At 34.9% G+C, this 18,133-nt stretch overlaps 3 protein-coding genes and 1 long non-coding RNA gene across 8 annotated transcripts; 2 read left to right on the top strand and 2 right to left on the bottom strand.

Moving 5' to 3' along the window:
• The first annotated feature begins 77 nt into the window (after positions 1-77).
• Positions 78-7,342, top strand: LOC130814765 (pentatricopeptide repeat-containing protein At1g71490). The gene is made up of 3 exons (XM_057680950.1): positions 78-379; positions 2,608-5,025; positions 6,286-7,342. The coding sequence occupies exon 2, from the start codon at positions 2,686-2,688 to the stop codon at positions 4,888-4,890; it is 2,205 nt and encodes a 734-aa protein (XP_057536933.1). The 5' UTR covers positions 78-379; positions 2,608-2,685; the 3' UTR covers positions 4,891-5,025; positions 6,286-7,342.
• A 147-nt stretch (positions 7,343-7,489) lies between these two features.
• LOC130814769 (uncharacterized) lies at positions 7,490-9,632 on the bottom strand. Of its 3 annotated transcripts, none has more exons than XR_009042484.1 (5): positions 9,233-9,632; positions 9,080-9,117; positions 8,343-8,471; positions 8,073-8,167; positions 7,490-7,948 (listed from the first exon to the last, which is right to left on the bottom strand). It is a non-coding gene; the product is annotated as an uncharacterized LOC130814769 (long non-coding RNA). The 3 variants fall into 3 exon arrangements; XR_009042485.1 differs by having other exon boundaries at positions 7,490-7,972; positions 9,233-9,532; XR_009042483.1 differs by having other exon boundaries at positions 7,490-8,167; positions 9,233-9,623.
• LOC130814767 (uncharacterized) lies at positions 9,588-12,201 on the top strand. The gene is made up of 5 exons (XM_057680954.1): positions 9,588-9,727; positions 9,881-10,001; positions 10,171-10,274; positions 11,638-11,769; positions 11,878-12,201. Exons 1-5 carry the CDS (start codon positions 9,725-9,727, stop codon positions 11,902-11,904), a joined length of 387 nt encoding a protein of 128 aa, XP_057536937.1. The 5' UTR covers positions 9,588-9,724; the 3' UTR covers positions 11,905-12,201.
• Positions 12,022-17,855, bottom strand: LOC130814766 (plant-specific TFIIB-related protein PTF2). 3 transcript variants are annotated; one of them, XM_057680952.1, is made up of 5 exons: positions 17,576-17,855; positions 14,895-16,657; positions 14,056-14,193; positions 13,168-13,274; positions 12,022-13,092 (listed from the first exon to the last, which is right to left on the bottom strand). In XM_057680952.1, the coding sequence occupies exon 2, from the start codon at positions 16,642-16,644 to the stop codon at positions 14,995-14,997; it is 1,650 nt and encodes a 549-aa protein (XP_057536935.1). In that variant the 5' UTR covers positions 16,645-16,657; positions 17,576-17,855; the 3' UTR covers positions 12,022-13,092; positions 13,168-13,274; positions 14,056-14,193; positions 14,895-14,994. The 3 variants fall into 3 exon arrangements, with proteins under 3 accessions (XP_057536935.1, XP_057536934.1, XP_057536936.1); XM_057680951.1 differs by having other exon boundaries at positions 14,306-16,657; positions 17,576-17,848; XM_057680953.1 differs by having other exon boundaries at positions 14,818-16,657; positions 17,576-17,848.
• Between the last annotated feature and the right edge of the window lie 278 nt (positions 17,856-18,133).

Genomic DNA, 18,133 nt, shown 5'->3' with positions numbered 1-18,133 from the left:
CTTAGAATAATTTCATGTAAATTAATCGTGATTTTATCTTATTGTCAAGCTTTAGTTTTAATTACAAATTCACGAATCAATATGAAATATCCACATTTAAAATTTTTTAATCCCATTCCCATCTTGTAATCTCTTTTACCAAAAACACACTTAATGGCCTGTTCATGTGAAACCTAGGCTTAGCACTTAGCAGACCCCCTTGTTGCCATCAAACAGCCACACCCAACCAAACCCACCTCGCCTGGCCGCCGCCGGCCACCCCTGCAAAGCCCAGCAGCTGTTTCTAGTCCCCTGCTGCCACCCATGTCTCACTAGCCCAGCACGTAAGTCGCCGCAATTCAAGTCACCCATCATCTTCTTCTCCTCTTCCAGTTTAAAGGTATACAACCCATTAAAATGCTGTTTAAGTTCTTGAATTTATCAAGCTCAAAAAAAAGTCTTGAATTTATGGAAAATTCATATGAATATTCTTGGCAATTTATGGATAATTTCTTAGTTTTTGAATGAATTTGATTTTGATATATGTTTTGTGTATTGAAATTGAAATTGGTTGAATGGAATGTTATTGTATTTGTAATTCTTTGAGATTGAAATGAATTATGGGGTAGTTTTCATTGAAATATTTAGGTGAAATTAGTTAGTGGTGTGGTGGTTGTTTAGTAATGGTTGAAGGAGGTGTTAGATGAAGCCCGGTGGTGCTGGTGGTGGATTATTGATGGTGGTTCTTGTGGGGAGGGAAATGCGTTTGTGCTGGCTAGCTGTAGACTTCTAGGCTTGCAGTGGTGATTTGGGTGGCCACAAGAAGTGATGTTAATTGATATGTGGTGTGTTACTGCTTTAATATTTAAGTCTTGAAAATTATGAGTATACATTACTTTAAAGCTACTCATGTATGAGACCGTCTGAGACAGTTCCATATAGGAATCCATATTCAAAAGATCAAGCGTTTTAATATCCAAAATGTCAATTTTAACATCAAATAATTGTTGAATATTAAACAATTAAAAGTGAATATATTAAGCACAAAAGTGTATGTTATAATTAATTTCGTTGGACTATTTAGCTCAATTTAAAACTATCAATCAGACCATCTAAATGAGAATTTGTGTTTCTTTACTTATTATGGAATTGTGGGTTGACATTTAAAGTAAAGAAGGTTGATTGATATTGTGAATTTATAGGCTTTGAGCTAGTTTTATTCCAAATCGAAGATTGATTGAAAGAACATTTTGGCAAACTAGTGAATATGAGAAATTAAGATTGATTGTGTTCATAGAGGTGAACAAATATGAATTGTTGTAGTTTTGATATGGTTGAGCTTTTAAATTATATATGAGTATTATTAGGAAATAATAAATTCATGGACTAATATTATGAGATGTGAAGTTGTAAGTGAATGTTTATTGTTTTGGGATATATGAATTGGTTGGTAGCCAAAAGGAAAATTGAATATTATGGAGATTCTTTAAAAAAGAAGGCCAAGCTTTTAATCCAAATAGGTGCATTATGTATATGGAGGAGGTAGAGGATGTTGATCACCTTTTCATGCACTGCGATTTCCCACGAGACTTATGAGCTAGGCCTTTTAAATTTAGATGGGAATCATGGATCGCTCCGAAAAAAATAAATGACTTTCTTAATACCTTCAATTGTGATCTAGGGTATAAGGGAGACCTTAAATCTTTATAAAGATGAGGAAGTTTTGCGATCTTATGGTCGATTTGGCTTGAAAGAAATAGAAGAACTTTTTGCGATTAATTTCTACCTTTGGATATCATTTGGAACAAGGTGAAATTCCTAGCCACTTTATGGGTTAAGGCTAATGGCCTTTTTGAACTTTATTCTTATAATGATTTATGCATAAGTGATTGGCATGTCTTGTAGTAGCTTGTGTTTGGTTTTTCTTTGGGATCTCTCATCCTTATTGTTGTACATTTTTTGCTCCTTTAGCATAATTTTTCTTATCCCAAAAAATGAATTGGATTTCATTTGGTTCGAAAATTTGAAGATTAATACAGTACATTTGAAATATTGAATTTTGTTTTGCTTAATGATTGTGAGTTGATTATGTGAAAGTTTTATTTTCTTTGACATTTACACCAATAATTTGGATATTCTGAGGGAAATTTTGAGCTTCAAATTGTTTGACATCAAAAAAAATTGAATTTCTACTATATCTATATTTATTTTTGGGCATATTGTCTTCAAATTGTCCAGCATTATCATAAGTTAATTTGCCCAACATTGTTATTATCCTAAGTCAATGTTTGAGTTTATTTCAAAGAAGAAATTGTTTGCTTCTCAAAGTGAAGAGCTACTTTCTTGGTATATATTGCTATGTCTTTATGCTTTTTTTCAGTAGCCTTTTGTTCTAGAATGCATATTATCCCGTTGAAAAGTGTATGTTTTTGTATGATTTTCTATATATTTAGGAACCAACATAATTATATCTTTTTTATTTTGAGGAAAGCAAATTAATGAGGATTCTGTCATGAACTATGTAAACAGTATTACTTACCTCTTTATTAGGAGTCTGATATTCATTTTTTCTCATTCATACATAGTGTTCATGCATTGTTAGTCTAATTTGTGCTAATTGCTTTACAGGTTAAAGAGTTTCCCTTTTTAGTTGCTGATGGTCTAAGGGGAATTCTACATATGCTGCAATAATTCTCTCTTTCGTGCATGCCATATCCCTTTTCACCATTTTGTTCAAAAGGGAAGTTTAAATTGCAGATAGATGCTTGCATCCCTAGAAAATGGAAACAAGATATCACGCATATTCATGTGCAGCAAAATCAGGTCTTGAAAGATGATATTCTAGGAAGTGCACCAAAAACATTTGAAACTGGGGGAAAATTGATGTTTCATCTATTACTTACATCCCTGAAGGAATATATTATCCAAGGTGATCTTAGAAAAGCGTTCAGAGCCTTCATTTCAATCCAGCTACATGTCTCTTCTTTTGGTTCTTATGATCAATACCTGAAGCCAGTATATTCATTGCTAATAGCTTGTTCCAAACACAAGTTGATTCGACCAGGTAAACAGATCCATAGTCAGATCTTAATATTGGGTTTAGATCGACATAGTTTGTTAGTTCCAAAGCTTGTCACTTTATATTCAACTTTTGATCTGCTCCCTGAAGCACATTTGATAGCTGAAAAATCTGGTATTCTACATCCCTTGCAATGGAATGTGCTTATATCTGCTTATATAAGAAACGGGCTTTCAAATGAAGCTTTGTTTTCTTACAAACAAATGTTGAAGTTTGGGATCAGACCAGATGAATATACATACCCATCTGTGCTGAAGGCATGTGGTGAACAGTTGAATCTCTGTTTCGGTAGAGAAGTGCACAACTCAATTTTGGTCAGCGAATACGGAGGGTGTCAGTATGTTCAAAATGCATTGATATCCATGTATGGGAAATGTGGAGAAATTGAGGCTGCTCGTCTCCTGTTTGACAAGTTGTCAAATAAGGATGCATTTTCATGGAACTCTATGATCTCTGGATATGCCTCCAAGGGAATGTGGGAAGAAGCATTTGTATTGTTTGATCAAATGAGGCATGAGGGTGTTGAAATGAATATGATAACATGGAACACTATAATTGGTGGGTGTTTACGACTTGGACATTATAGTAGAGCACTTAGTTTGCTTTCTCAATTGAGAGCATGTGGTTTTCATTTGGATGATGTTTCGGTGGCCAGTGGTTTAAGTGCCTGCTCTCATATTGGAGCTATTAAATTAGGCAAAGAGATACATGCTTCTACTTTCCGTGGGGGTTATGCTAAATTTAAGAATGTTCAGAATGCATTGATTACCATGTATGCTTGCTCTGAAGACCATAGACATGCACATATTGTTTTTCAACTTATGGAAGAAAAGGATATAATTTCTTGGAATTCAATAATCTCAGGTTTTGCACATTTTGGTAAATTTGAAGAAGCTTCCTTCCTCTTTAATGAGATGTTGCTTTGTGGCTTTAAACCTAATCATGTTACTATAGCAAGCATTCTTCCCCTATGTGCTAGAATAGGTAATCTACGACTAGGCAAAGAATTCCATTGCTACATCCTCAAACATCAAAGGTTAAGGGAGCATTTAGTACTGTGGAACTCACTGGTGGAGATGTATGCAAGAGCAGCAAAACTTTCAGAGGCAAAGACTATTTTTAAGTCATTGACTTCGAAGGATGTCGTCACATATACTTCTTTAATTAATAGTTATGGAGTTTTAGGAGAAGGAGAAATTGCATTAAAACTATTTGAGGAGATGCAGAGCTCTGGTATCAAGCCTGATCATATAACTTTCGTTGCAGTTCTAACAGCTTGTAGCCACTCTGGTCTTGTGATCAAGGGTCAATTCTTTTTCGAAAAAATGTGGAGTGTGTATGGTATACACCCTCATTTGGAGCATTACGCATGCATGGTAGACCTTTATGGTAGGGCCGGGTTACTCAAGAAAGCCATAGAGATTATAAGAAGGATGCCTTATGATCCAAGTGCTGATATGTGGGCTACTCTAATTGGGGCATGCCAAATCCATCGAAATACAGATATAGGAGAGTGGGCAGCTGAGAAATTGTTAGCATTGAGGCCCAGAAATCCCGGCTATTATGTATTGATTGCTAATATGTATGCTGCAGCTGGTTGTTGGGAGAGGTTAGCAAGAGTTCGTACATTAATGAGGGACTTAGGATTGGTTAAGCCCCCAGGTTGTGCTTGGGTTGATATAGGAAGTGGTTTTGAACCTTTTTTGGTGGGGGATTCATCCATTGAAGTATCAAGTGAGATATATCTTTTACTTGAAGGATTGATTGAACATTTGAAAAATGCTGGACACATTGCTGAATTGGTTACAGATCTCGACGGTTTTGAGGAGTGAATAGAAGTGTAGCTAGCATCAAGGATATGGTCATATGGCCAATTGTGTATACTGGAGCTGTTTGCTGCTCATGCTTATAAAATTATATGTGATCGATCATCTATTTGTGCTAATTGCTCTTGATGATTTCTCCAGGTTAGACATAGTTGTCACTATACATCTCATCCACTTTTTTCTTTGATTTTTTGATAGATACCGAAGGAGTGTAACTTGAGTTTGACTATTTTGATCATGGTGTTACATGACACGTGTTTTTAGAATTTAGAACCCTCAAAAGTTGGTGAAACAATTTTTAAGCCAAACCTTAGGCAGGTGTTTTGATTGGTAAAGAATCACCCATGACTTGGGTTGTACATCTAGCAGCAAACGTTTTGATGTATATCTGTGCATAGCTCTACGAAAGCTCATCACCCAACTATGCCTATAAATAATTAATTGCATTCCCTTGTTGTATTCTGAGCCAAGCCAAGAGGTTGAGATCCCATATCCCTTTCACAATATTATGTAATTTTCTACTTTCCATTACGTAGTACTTCACACACTTAAATAGCTCCAAGATGTAATTCATTCATGTTTTTTTATTGAGCTTTCAAGCTCTTCCATTCTTTAAACACATTAATGAAATATACTAGCCTAGAATGGAGGTTGTAGCCAAGATGTAATCCATTCGTGTTTGTTCTATAGATGTGTTAACCATATGCGTCGTTGACTTAGAGGCTTCATTTGATGACTTGATATCATATGCTATACGCCAATGAAAAGAATGAGAAATGTAGCACTTACTGATGGGGTGACTGGTGAGCGTGATCTGGAGTCCCAAAATGTCCCTGCCTGCTTTATAAAAGCCAATTCAACTCTGACAACTTGATATGAATCTGGGATTTCGGATCCACTGGTATTTTCTTCCACATCAAACAGAATGTGATTTGCCTTATAATTTGGCACAGGAAAGACATGTCTGTTGCTGGAGTCTGGATGAGCTCTGTTCTATGTGATGTTCTTATTATTGCAGTGTCATGTCATCAACATTCTTTTGTGTTGTTCACCGAGTGGTTGCTAAATTGCTAGGCACTGTGCTGAAAATAGTTGCTAAATTGCAGTAGCCTTTCTTTTATTACTTGTCATTGTGCTTTGTTCAGATTATTGTCATTTTGTTATTCACCAAAAGCTCCTTTTTATAATTTGCCTTTTGCGCTTAGCATTTACTAAACTCCACGATCCAACGATTGTACCGACTACATTTCTTTTGGTTTGTCTGGACATGAACTTCTCTAATTTATGGATGATGAGGGTTATATATTGAGAAAATTATTTTATTAGCTGCTGGCTGAATGTTTTATATCTTTTCTTTCCTCCATTTCAACCATATTGATTGATCTGTATTTCCTTTGCCAGCCTCCTCAACAATCTTTGGAAGGTTACAAGCATGTTATAGATGTTGAGTATTGTCCTCCAGTGTTGTCTAAGGGTACTCACTTTGCTCCGGAAGTTGGCAAAGCTAAGGAGGCTGTGCAGACTAAACCGATGAACAAGGGGGAGACAAAGATGATCAGAGAACGGAAATGAGTTAGAAGATGACTGTTGCAAACATGGAAGAGGGAGGAAGGCTTATTAGGCCTCGATCAAAATGGAGTTTGTGCTTATCCCCAGAAAAGTACATTGAGAGAGTTATAAAGCGATTTCAAATGACTAATGCAAAGTCCGTCTCAAATCATTTGGCATTACAAATGAAGTTATTTAGGATGGATGCCCTAGCTCTAAGGAGGATAATGATTACATGTCATCGGTTCCATATACTAATGCAGTGGGGAGCATCATGTATGCAATGGTGTGTACTTAACCCGATATTGCTCAAGCGGTCTGTAATGTGAGTACATATATGCCAAATCCGAGCTTGCGGTCATGTGGAACCTTAGGTGTTTTAGGTGTACATCAAGTATATGTATAAAGTAGGGAAGGAACAATGATAGGCTTCTATGGTTTTGTAGATTCCAATTATGGTGGAGATCTTGATGAAAGGAAGTCAACTTCGGAATATGTGTTTTGTTTTGAAAGGTCCGCTATAAGCCTATAAGTTAGAAGTCTACATTGCAAGGGGTTATGGCTGAATCTACAACAGAAGTCAAGTACATGGAAATAATGGAGGGCTTTAAAGAAGCTCAATGGCTAAGTGGTTTTGTGGGTAAAAAAAGGTCGAAAAGATGTGTGCCTATTGTTTTTTCGTGATAGCCAAACAACCAATAATTTGGCTATGAATCAAAATTCTTACTATATGAGGACAAAGCACATTAAGATGAAGTTTCATTACATAAGAGACACAATTGCTAATGGTAATGAAATCTTGAAGAAGGTTCATACCTAGGATAATCCGATAGATATGTTAAGTAAACCTTTGGCCACTTTGAAGTTTGAGCATTGCTCAAACATAATCAATTGTTATTGATTCATGTGAGCTTATCTCTCTTGAAGGAGATGCACCTCTTTGAGGTAGTTTTCTTCTTAATTGGATGAGTATTTATGGGATGTATCCTATTGGATGTATATCTTTTCTTGTGAAGTTGATTGGTTGTGTTTTTGGTTATGTTATATGGTGAGATGTATATCCCCTTCCCTCTCCCTCATCTTGTTGTTCTTTCCATGGTTCTTGCTATCAAGAACATTAACAGTAGGTAACACAAACCACTGTTACATCTTCCCATCATTTGTATTTGTAATCAAACCCTTACACATTAATAACATTCACTTTCGACTGTAATCAAACCCTTAAACATTGATAATCTCTCAATTGCTAATTTGATCCAGCATGGCTAAATTTTGATGTTTTATACTACATATGTATAACATAAAAGATTCAAAAGTGTATCTAAGTAACCTACAATGAAACTCTAAATTGTCAAATTCCAAAGAATCAATCAAGATTTATATGTTATAGATTCTAATGACCCCTTCTTTGATGATCCTTCATTTGAAGATTTCTTGAATGATTTTTTCTTCGGTTTAAAGTTGTTCGAGTTGGAGGATCCCTTTCTAGCTTGCTGTTTTGCTGCTTTTTCTCCTTCTGCACATAAATATTTCTAACAGCCTGATCATTTATCAAAAAATAAGAGTGACTGTAAAATGTTCAGAACAGTGGCCAATTCAACCAAATTAGCATTAATCACATCATCATTCTCGTAATATACCTTGTCGACATCAAGTGTCTCGAGAGAATGCTTGGACATGAGCTTGTTTAGAACCTTTTCTGTTTGTTCTCGCTCTTGTGAACCCATACGTTTACCTTGTATAACAGGTAAGAGGTACAAAAAACCATTAACTTTAAGGGCAATGAACAAAATGACTGAAATAATTCTTATCTGCAATTTAATTGTTACTGAAGCACATTGACAGCCACTGAGAAAAATAATAATTAACAAGACATAAATCTAAGACACTTAGGATTGCAATATTTTTACCATCAGTTGGCTTAGCATCGATGATGGGCACATCATCTTCATCATTTGCACGATCATAACCATAGGTGCACTTCCAAGTACCACTCTTTTCATCGTATGCAACTTTGTCTTTCTTGCGTTTATTTATGCCTGAAAAATCGTTCCAAATCAGGGTAAATAAACCGGTGAATTCTCATAATAGAATCCCAAAGGTTTTCAATATAAGATGAATGGGTTTGCCCTTCTTCTGTGCAAATAATTCCCATTTTGTAGGAGGCTTTGGTTTTGGCAGCTGTACATGATGGTATATGAATTGATCAGACAATCTTACTCAGACTTCAGTAGATGCTAATCATGGAAAAACATGTTCAAAAAAAGGTAGTATTTACATGTTTCTGTCTAGTAAGTCTAGTAGTAGTTGCAGACAAAGTTACAATGGGACCATCTACATCTTCAGTTGCAGACAAATTGAAGAGTATATTAGTTATTGCTTGTGCCAATTCTGTTACCTTCTCCAAGCATTCCTTAAACAAATTTAGTTGAAGAGTATTTTTCCTTTTACTCATAAATTCACCTATACCAAATTTAACTTATGAAGTGCAATAACACTTTTCAAGAAGACCCACAACTAATTTTACAAAAACTCATGAAAATAAACTGATTTCAACAATAACCCACAATGGGAAATTTGATAACATTTGAATATGAACACACCAAAGAATTAAAAATTGCTAAAAGAAGAAAAATTTTATACTAACCTTACTAACTTTTTTACAAAGCTTTGGAGCATAAACAGCTGCAAATATGAAAGTAAACTGATTATAATATTAACCCACAATGGCAATTCTTATAAATTTTGAATATGGCCTTAGAAAAAACTTTTAAACAAAAAAAAAAAAACAAACTTTTACCTGGAAGATGGAATAGAGGGGAAATGGTGATTAGGGTTGTAACCCAATAGATTTCCCAAATCAATTTCAAAACCCTTTTGAGTATCCATCTCTCCCATCTCCTTCTCTTCCCAAATTCAAAAATGGTGATTAGCGTTGTAACCCATAAGATTTCCCAAATCAATTTCAAAACCCTTATGAGTATCCACCTCTCCCATCTCCTTCTCTCCCCAAATTCAAAAATGGTTATTTCAGTTGGTTGTTTTTCCGAAGTACAGACTTGAAGTTGCAAGTAGAAAGTAAAAACCCTAAAAACGAAAAGGGATAAATAATTAAGACGGTAGCGTTTTTCTAATGTTTGAGCTTAAAACGCGTCGTATTTACGACCAAAGTAAAACATTCCCATAAATACAAACTAGATCCTTTTTCTTAAACCCTTTTCAGCTCGATTGGGAAAAACCCTAGCCCCTTTTTGTTTCTCTCTCCACTTTCATTCGTCATTCTCCAGCAGCCATGGTACTTTGTCTTTCCTCCCCTCCTTTTTATTCCATGAAAGAAAAAGATTTGAACTTTTAGGTTTTCATTGTTTGGACTGTTATTTATTTTTAGTATATTTAAAAGGTGATTTATGAATTAAATGTTTTTTTTTTTGGAATATTGGGGATGCAGACAGGGGAAGCAGTGAACCCTAAAGCATACCCATTGGCGGACGCCCAGTTAACAATAACAATTATGGACCTTGTTCAGCAAGCTGCCAACTACAAACAGCTAAAAAAGGGTGCTAATGAAGGTTTTACCTTTTCATTTGCTTTTCGGATTTAAATTTAGGGTTTTTAAGACAACTTTGCTGTTGGGTTTTTGTGTCTTTTTTTTTTCCGATTTTTGGGTTTAAATTTTTGGGTTTTTGAGATTGTATTGTTGTTGGGTTTTTGAGGTTGTTAAATTTCTGGGAATTGCAGCTACAAAAACGTTGAATAGAGGTATTGCTGAGTTTGTGGTGATGGCTGCTGATACTGAGCCCTTGGAGATTCTCCTTCACCTTCCTTTGTTGGCTGAAGACAAGGTATACTTGAACTACTAAATATTATTGACAAGACATAAAACATACTGCATTTCAATAGTTTTTGTGTGTTTTCCTTCAGTTTATGAAATGGTTTTGTTGGGGGTTATCAAATCAGAGTTACTGTCATCCTTTTTGATTCTTTGAATTAGGTTTATTTTCTGTTGTAATTTAAATATTGTTATTTGAGTGAGCTTTAGGGTTATGCTTAAGATCCTGTTAGAGGCTTATTTTGAAGGTTGAAATGCTAGCTTATTTAAATTGGGTGAAACCATGAAACTGATCGGTTAGTTGTTTTGTTTGGTTGATAATAATTAAAAGCTCAATGAGTTAGCAGTGATATTGTGGCGGATGTTGGAAAGTCATGTCATCTGTCTTATATATATATATATATATATATATAAACTCTTCCTTCCGGAGTTTTTTTGCGACTTTCTTGTGAATTGTCTCAGTTTTACCGTCTTTCTAGTATAGATTGGATGTTGGGCATAATTTGCTAGTTAATTCGCTGTTTGAATTCGTAATTCGCTCAAAATGACCCTAAAATAGCCCAAAAATGACCATAATTCACTTATTTTGATTCGTGATTTGCAAGGAAATTAGTGAATCATGTCAATGTTTAGGACTGATGAGATTGTATAACCAAGTATGTTGTTTTGTTTAAGAGGATTATATCCTCATGAAGATTTGCTCTTAGATCAAAAGGTTTAGATAAAAGCTTTGTGTTAAATGAGTTTGATATGCTTTTATTATGCACATTTATGTTCTCTTCAAGTCATTTCCATTTGTCATGTATAATCTCTAATAACGAAGTTATTAAAATTCTTATGCTAATACTAACCCCTAGGATTGTGGTGTGTATGTTTGATGATCTTTGCCAATGTTCTTACCTTAGTTACTACATAATGTAACTTGCATCTTCAATACTAAATCAACAATTTTAGGGTGAGACTTTTCTCTTTCGAGCATAGTCTTTTTCTTATTGCCCTCCAGTAGCATGTCCATGTTAAATATAAACAATCTATATGAGTTATGAAACTGCTATTCTGAAGTACCCCTGATGACGGCCAAGTTACGATGGCAATTTTGTAATGGCCATAGCCATATTATTGTGGTCTCAATCAGAGGATCTTTCTCAAGTCGAGGATCTTTGGGTATGGGTTATCACCTTTCTTCCCTCCCCAGACCCTGATCATAGTTCCTGTGAGCGGGATACACTGGGCATGATGATGATGATGTTGCTGACTGCTATTGGCTTCTTTACTTAGTTGGATTATCCTCTTTATGTGAGGCTAGCATTGTCCATTTCCACTTTGCATCATGATGTATTTTCCTTTTCCAATAATTCAATAATCTTTGTTGTCAGAATGTTCCTTACGTATTCGTGCCCTCTAAACAAGCCCTTGGTCGAGCATGTGGAGTTACAAGACCAGTAATTGCCTGTTCAGTGACCTCCAATGAAGGAAGCCAATTGAAATCACAAATTCAACAGCTCAAGGTGACTTAATCAATTAATATCTGACATCCATTTGTTATTTTGTCCTTGATTGCTTCACCAAATTCGAGTCTACGACCTGATTTCTATTTTGTGCATTACGAAATGCAGGATGCAATCGAGAAGCTGTTGATTTGAGGAAGAGTCGTTGGATGCCTGTTCGGAGTGATAGGCCTCTTGGATTGTAAAAGTCCTACTCCTTGGAGGCTTTGACTGATGAAGTTGTTGTGCCACTAGGGACGAGGATGTCTCGACTTTTCTTTTCTTTTTTTTTTTTCTCCCCTTTTTTCGATATTGGTAATGGTCATGGATCTGTGTTTTTTGAAATGGAGACTCTTGAAAAATTTAAACTATGATGTGAGATTAATTTAGTTTAGTTCATTGTTGGTGGTATCTGGATATCTATAGAAACCTGGTGATTTGTTTTTGGTTTCCCGTTTGTTTGCATCCCATTTTTGTTAATTTGTTCTTTAGTCTATAATCTTAAGCTCCATCCAGACTAGAGATATGCTTTAGCCGAATTTCAATAAAAACAAGAGTATATTATTTGTTTTTTTTTTTAATAGCTACACTTGTATCTTACTATCTTTAATGTTAAAGCCTTTTGGGAGACGTTCAACTATCAAAAAGAAGCGGAAGGAAATTCATACATTTCTTTTTAGTTTCAACTCTAAAATTGGTTTTAAAAGTCTCAACCGCAAGCAGCTCATCCACGTCTTGAGCCTTAAATATGAAGTAGTTTCTCAGAATTATACAACATCATCTCACCTCAAAAAAACTTCATAAAACATTATATAACCTAAGAAATTCATAAAATTATACAAGCAAAGAACCCAACAACGGCAAAAGCTTTGCAAACATTAAACTCAGTTTTTAATCCTTGCACATATGCGAACGCACGAATACCTCTTATGAGTTCATCAACTAGCTTGACAACAAAAAGACTCTGATGTGGGAAAACTTGCTTGCTGCATACGCCCGGATTTACTCATCAAGGTAGAGGCGAAAGGACTGCAAACTTGTTCATTCTATGGGAAAATTCGATGACAATTTCTTCTGGGGCAAGGCAAATGAAGGATGGCTAAAAATGCAGTAGCCGCATGGGTGGCAGAGAAGCCATGGTACAATTACAGCAACTCTTGCAGACAGCGACGATGAAAAGCAGTGTGGACAATATTTTACCCAGGTTGTTTGGAAGAATACCAAGTTGGTTGGCTATAGAGAGAAGTGCCATACTAGAAGTTCAGTATCCCCTCTTCATGCTAGTAACGTTTATGTCTTCATCAGTATTTAGTAGGAGTATTCAGCATTCTCTTTCAGCATGTACTATTTTCAATAAGGATTATAATTATATATTTTTTTTGAAATAAAATAAATACATAGAAAATATACTAAACTCACACATAATAAGCATATTTATATTCACTCCCACTGCAGCGTCTTGTGACATCCAGTTCAAGAAGAATGCAGAAAGAAGCATGTATCCTTTGTTTGCATCAAAATTGTCACTGTACCAATACACATAATAAGCACCATCCATCTTTGAAAATTGAAATTAAAAGCAGAAATAATGCAAGTCGATATTTGGAAAACATGCATTAATTCATTCCGGTCGACTACACAACCACATACAAAAGGAGACTAATCCTTTCTTTTATTACAAGTCAGGCAGAGGAAAGTGGATGGCTAAGTGAGAATTGAACCCAAGACTTTTCTTAGAAAAAGTGATAACTGCTCCGACTGAGACAAGACCTGATTATCAAAAAATACTAACCCTTAACATTGATTTTGCTAACTTTTTAGGCTCTACATTTCCGATGAATAGGTAATGAGCAAGACCTCAAAATATTTTGCCCATTTATTGTTCCCTAAGTCATTCTAGGAACTAGATAGATGGTAGGAATATCTTCAAGTTGCAATAGAGTCGTCACAATACAAATCATACGCTAATAGATGGTAGGAATATTACTAACCAACTTTTAGAAGCTACTCAATTTTCGGTATTAAAAATAGAAGAGATTAGCAATTTATGTTTCAGATTCATTGGTTCAAGTAAATTCCAACATAAAGCTTGAAATTGATTACAAGTACAACATACACCACCTAGTGTAATACTGACCTTGGAAAGGCAAAACACATTAATAGAATTCAACATTTTCTGAATTCCAGAAATTACTGAGGTCAAAATGGATAGAAACAACCATAATCAAACTAAATGAATAATCTTAAGGCTACAATTATAAATTACGATATCCTTCAGCCGGTTAAGAATGAAAAAGGGATACTCACCAGCTATCAGGGTTTTGTTTGGGTTTTTCTTTGAGATCAAACAGCAATAGAATGTTTCCATCTCTATGATTTGCAAGTATAATGGGTATTGCATGCTTTCCTACAATATTCATCTGCTTTAACAAAATCTCCTCAAACCTGTTTACAATACAAAGATCGGTATCACAACAAAGCTTATGATTTTGCACACTTGTCCTAAAAAAATGTAATCAAAATTCTAGAGACTTTTTTAGTAGGATCGCACAGTTACCTTACAAACAAGGCAAGAGCCACTTAAGGATGATAATAAAGTTGATGTTGCGATGAGTGATGTGAACAAAGAAACCAACAAAATCAGATTCAGACATCTCTTTAGTTCTGACTCTTGGTGAAGAAAATATGAATATCTTGTTCTACCCTGTTAAGTGGTAAACTAGCGGTTTCAGTGACTCCCCCCTCCCTCCAACAACCCACACTATCTGTAATTCAAACAAATGTACAAAAACTGCAAGTTGACCAAAGGAACATCTGACTGATATGAGCAGTGTAACATAATTCATTAGCTAATTTGTTTTTTAAATTCATGATTCGCCCAAGTTTGCCCAAAACTGACCTTAATTAGCTTATTCTGATTCGCGATTCATGAGGAGATTAGCGAATTATGTGACATTGGATATGAACAAGGCATAACACAAAATTCAGTAAACTACGGTAAAACAATGTTATTTTGATGATGAAAAAGTACAAAAATTGAATGAAACAGTAAGTTTCCAGAAAGCAAACCTGGAATAACAAACATGAATGTAAAACACTGAAATATAGTTTCTTATATAAATACAGTAATACAGCCGAAAGTTCACCTTGGACCATAGAAAATTTTCAGGTTGCTAAACACTTTTTCTCAAAAATAGTATCCCCCAAGCATGACTAAGTGCCTCAATGAATCTATATACAATCCTTTCAGATGAGATCAGATTTAAAGACATACAAGCCTAATAGAGCCTTGTAATAGCCCTTCTCAATTTCCTCCCCTTCTACCCCATGCAATAAGAGTGTCTCAATAATAAAATCTTCCCAGTCAATACCATTATGGTTTTTCTTCCTCTTTTTACAACTATTAATATCATGATTTTTCTTCCTCTTCTTACACCTACCAACATTCTCAGTAATGCTTATATTGTCATTGTTACATGCTTGAGCATTCAAAGCATTATGCACAATAGCATCACTGTGAATGTGAGTTGGGGGATTCATAATGTTATTGATGCGTATCTTAGCTGCTCGTATCTTTTCTCGCCTCCTTTCAACAGCAACACAACCACGAATGTAGGATGGTGGAAGTGCATTCAATCCAACATCTTTCTCCAACAACTGCTCCATGAAAAGTTTTTCGCATAATTCTGATCGGCCAATCCACCACTCATCAAAAACTAGAGCATCTAACCCATCAAGGCCAACACCATAGTCAACTGATCCATTACATTCTAGTAGTCTACGATTTGAAAACTCGGCCTTAAACTTTGAGTAAATTTCAGCTAATTCTACATGAGAAATCTGAAGATTCTCCATCTCTTGTGTTCCATCAATGCACCTCAAACTATTTTCAGCTACACTATCACCACTATCAATACCTTCACTTCCAACTTCCTTACTCAAACACTCCTGAACAATCCCATCAAAATCGTACCCACCACTCTTATCAACAAAATTCTTTTTCTCAAAATTCCAATCCTCCATTGACTTCATTTCCATATACTTGAACACAAAATGAGCATTCTTCACAACATTCTTAACATTAACATCATTCCCCCATGGTAGTCGTCTAGCCACCTCCACCATAGCCTCCAAAAGCTCCTTATACCTAATTTTACATGTCCTAACTGCCACATTCATCTCTTTAGCAACATCCTCAATACAAACCCTAATCTCATTCACCAACCCGATAAAAGCTAACACCGCCACAACAATTGGCCCTGGCCTCCGCCCAGTCGTCAAAAACCACTTAATAGCACATTGTATAACAAAATTCCCTTGCTTTACCATTAAATCAATCTTATCCTTATCAATCTCTTTGAACCCAGAAAACCCTCGAATCGTTCTCTCCAAAAGACTAACCAAATCAAATTCCTTCAACTCCAACCCTAAATGCCCAACAACCCTACTCAACATTTTCCCCATCTCATACAATTCACATCCCACAACGGCAACAACCTCAGATAATGGCAATGGTTTATTAATTTGACGCATTACAATATAACAACAAGCACCAACAAGAACAGAAAACCAATCACCTAACCCAAACTCGCCATCAGTGACTTTATCAATCATTGTTCTGACTTCCCGAATTCGAATATCACTGAAGCTTAAACGAAAAGTGATATCCTCAATTATTTGATTGGATTCGTAAAGTTTTCGTTCTTTGTAAGAGTAATTGGTACCTGCACCGGTAGTACCCATCCGAACAAATGTGCCTTCAGGGCCTGAAACGCCACCAAAAGTGTGCTGGTAATTGTTAAAATCTTGGACGACTCCACAAGATGAGCAGACAGTATCACCAGTAACATCATCGGTGACTAATGCTGGGGATTTACAGCTTTTGCAGACTGCCATGGTGAATAATTTGCTGGTGGATCCAGGAAAAACAAGTGTGTCAATAATTTATATTAAAAAAATGAATTTAACAACATTTGAATTAAAAGTGCCACATGATGTCATATTTGATAAATGTTGAAACATATTACTTCTAAGTTAACACATTCAAATAAGTTACAACTCAAAATAAGTATACTTTAATCTACTAATAAATCATCAAACATTCAAAATTAATCTAAATTAACTATTATTCCACAAATACCTATTCATTTTTCTAGTTTAATCAAATCAAAAATGAAAAAAACATACCCAGTGTTTTAAATTGATGGTGCAATTTTTAATTTACCCAGGGTTTTAAATTAATTCAATCAAAAACAAATCAAATCAATGTTCTCTTATTTTCTTTCAAAAACCATGACTCACTAAAAATACTACTCCATGTTTTCTAATTAAGTGAAGACTGGAGAGTAATCATACCCATTGTTTCAAATTGCAAGTCAAGAGTACTTATATACCCATATAATTCATTTACAGTTGAATCAAAATAAAAGAATATAAGAAATGATATACATATATACAATACCCAATTGAATGAAAAAATTTTGAAACAAATTTAATCAAAAAGAAATTTGCCATCAAGAAAACAAATTGAAACAAATTCAATCAAACAAATTACCTAAATCAATTGTAGAATTAAATTACTAATCAATTGAAACTCTAATAAATTCCAACAAATGAAATATGAAAACCCTAAATTTTGTAAATTTAGCACTAAAACCAAAATCCCTAAATTGATAAACAAATGTAGTTTGGGGTATCGTATTATCATCAATTTTGAATGAACAAACAATGTTTAACAATTAACATTCAAAGAAATGAAAAATCGATAACAACTGCACAAATTTAAAACTTATATGGAAAGAAAGAAAAAGAAAAAAAAAAGTATAACCTTTGGTGGCTGGCGGTGGCAGCGTCTAGGCGGTAGGTTAGGAGGGCTCTGGGGCGTGGGCTTCAGGCCGTCGATGACCGGGCTCAGTGGCTGGCGTCTGAGCTTGGCGTCTGCAGCAAGACGTACGAGTTTCGAAAGATGAAGGTTTAGGTTAGAAAAATGGAGAGAAGTATGAGGATGAAGGATCAAGGCCGTGAGTTACAACGCCAGTAAAATAACGCCATTGAAGCTGCGACCGCTAATAAAGTACTCCCTCCGGCTTCCGTTCTGAAATACTAATTGTTACCTTAGTTTATTAGCATTTTTTATTACTTTTATTTAATTCATATATTGCGGTTAATATGTGAGAAAAAATATAATTAAGTGTATTTTTATTTGTATTATTTAATTGAATACTTTTATAATATTATTTTTTTAATTTTAATTATGCAAAATTTAATATATATATATATATATATATATATATATATATATATATATATATATATATATATATACACACACACACACACGATCTAAAAAAATTAATAAATTGCAAATTAAGACAAATATAACGAG

Source organism: Amaranthus tricolor, chromosome 6 (assembly GCF_026212465.1).
Source record: "Amaranthus tricolor cultivar Red isolate AtriRed21 chromosome 6, ASM2621246v1, whole genome shotgun sequence".
Classification (NCBI taxonomy): Eukaryota; Viridiplantae; Streptophyta; class Magnoliopsida; order Caryophyllales; family Amaranthaceae; genus Amaranthus; species Amaranthus tricolor.
Note: the sequence above shows the minus strand (reverse complement) of the source record. Positions and strands in the feature narration are given on the sequence as shown.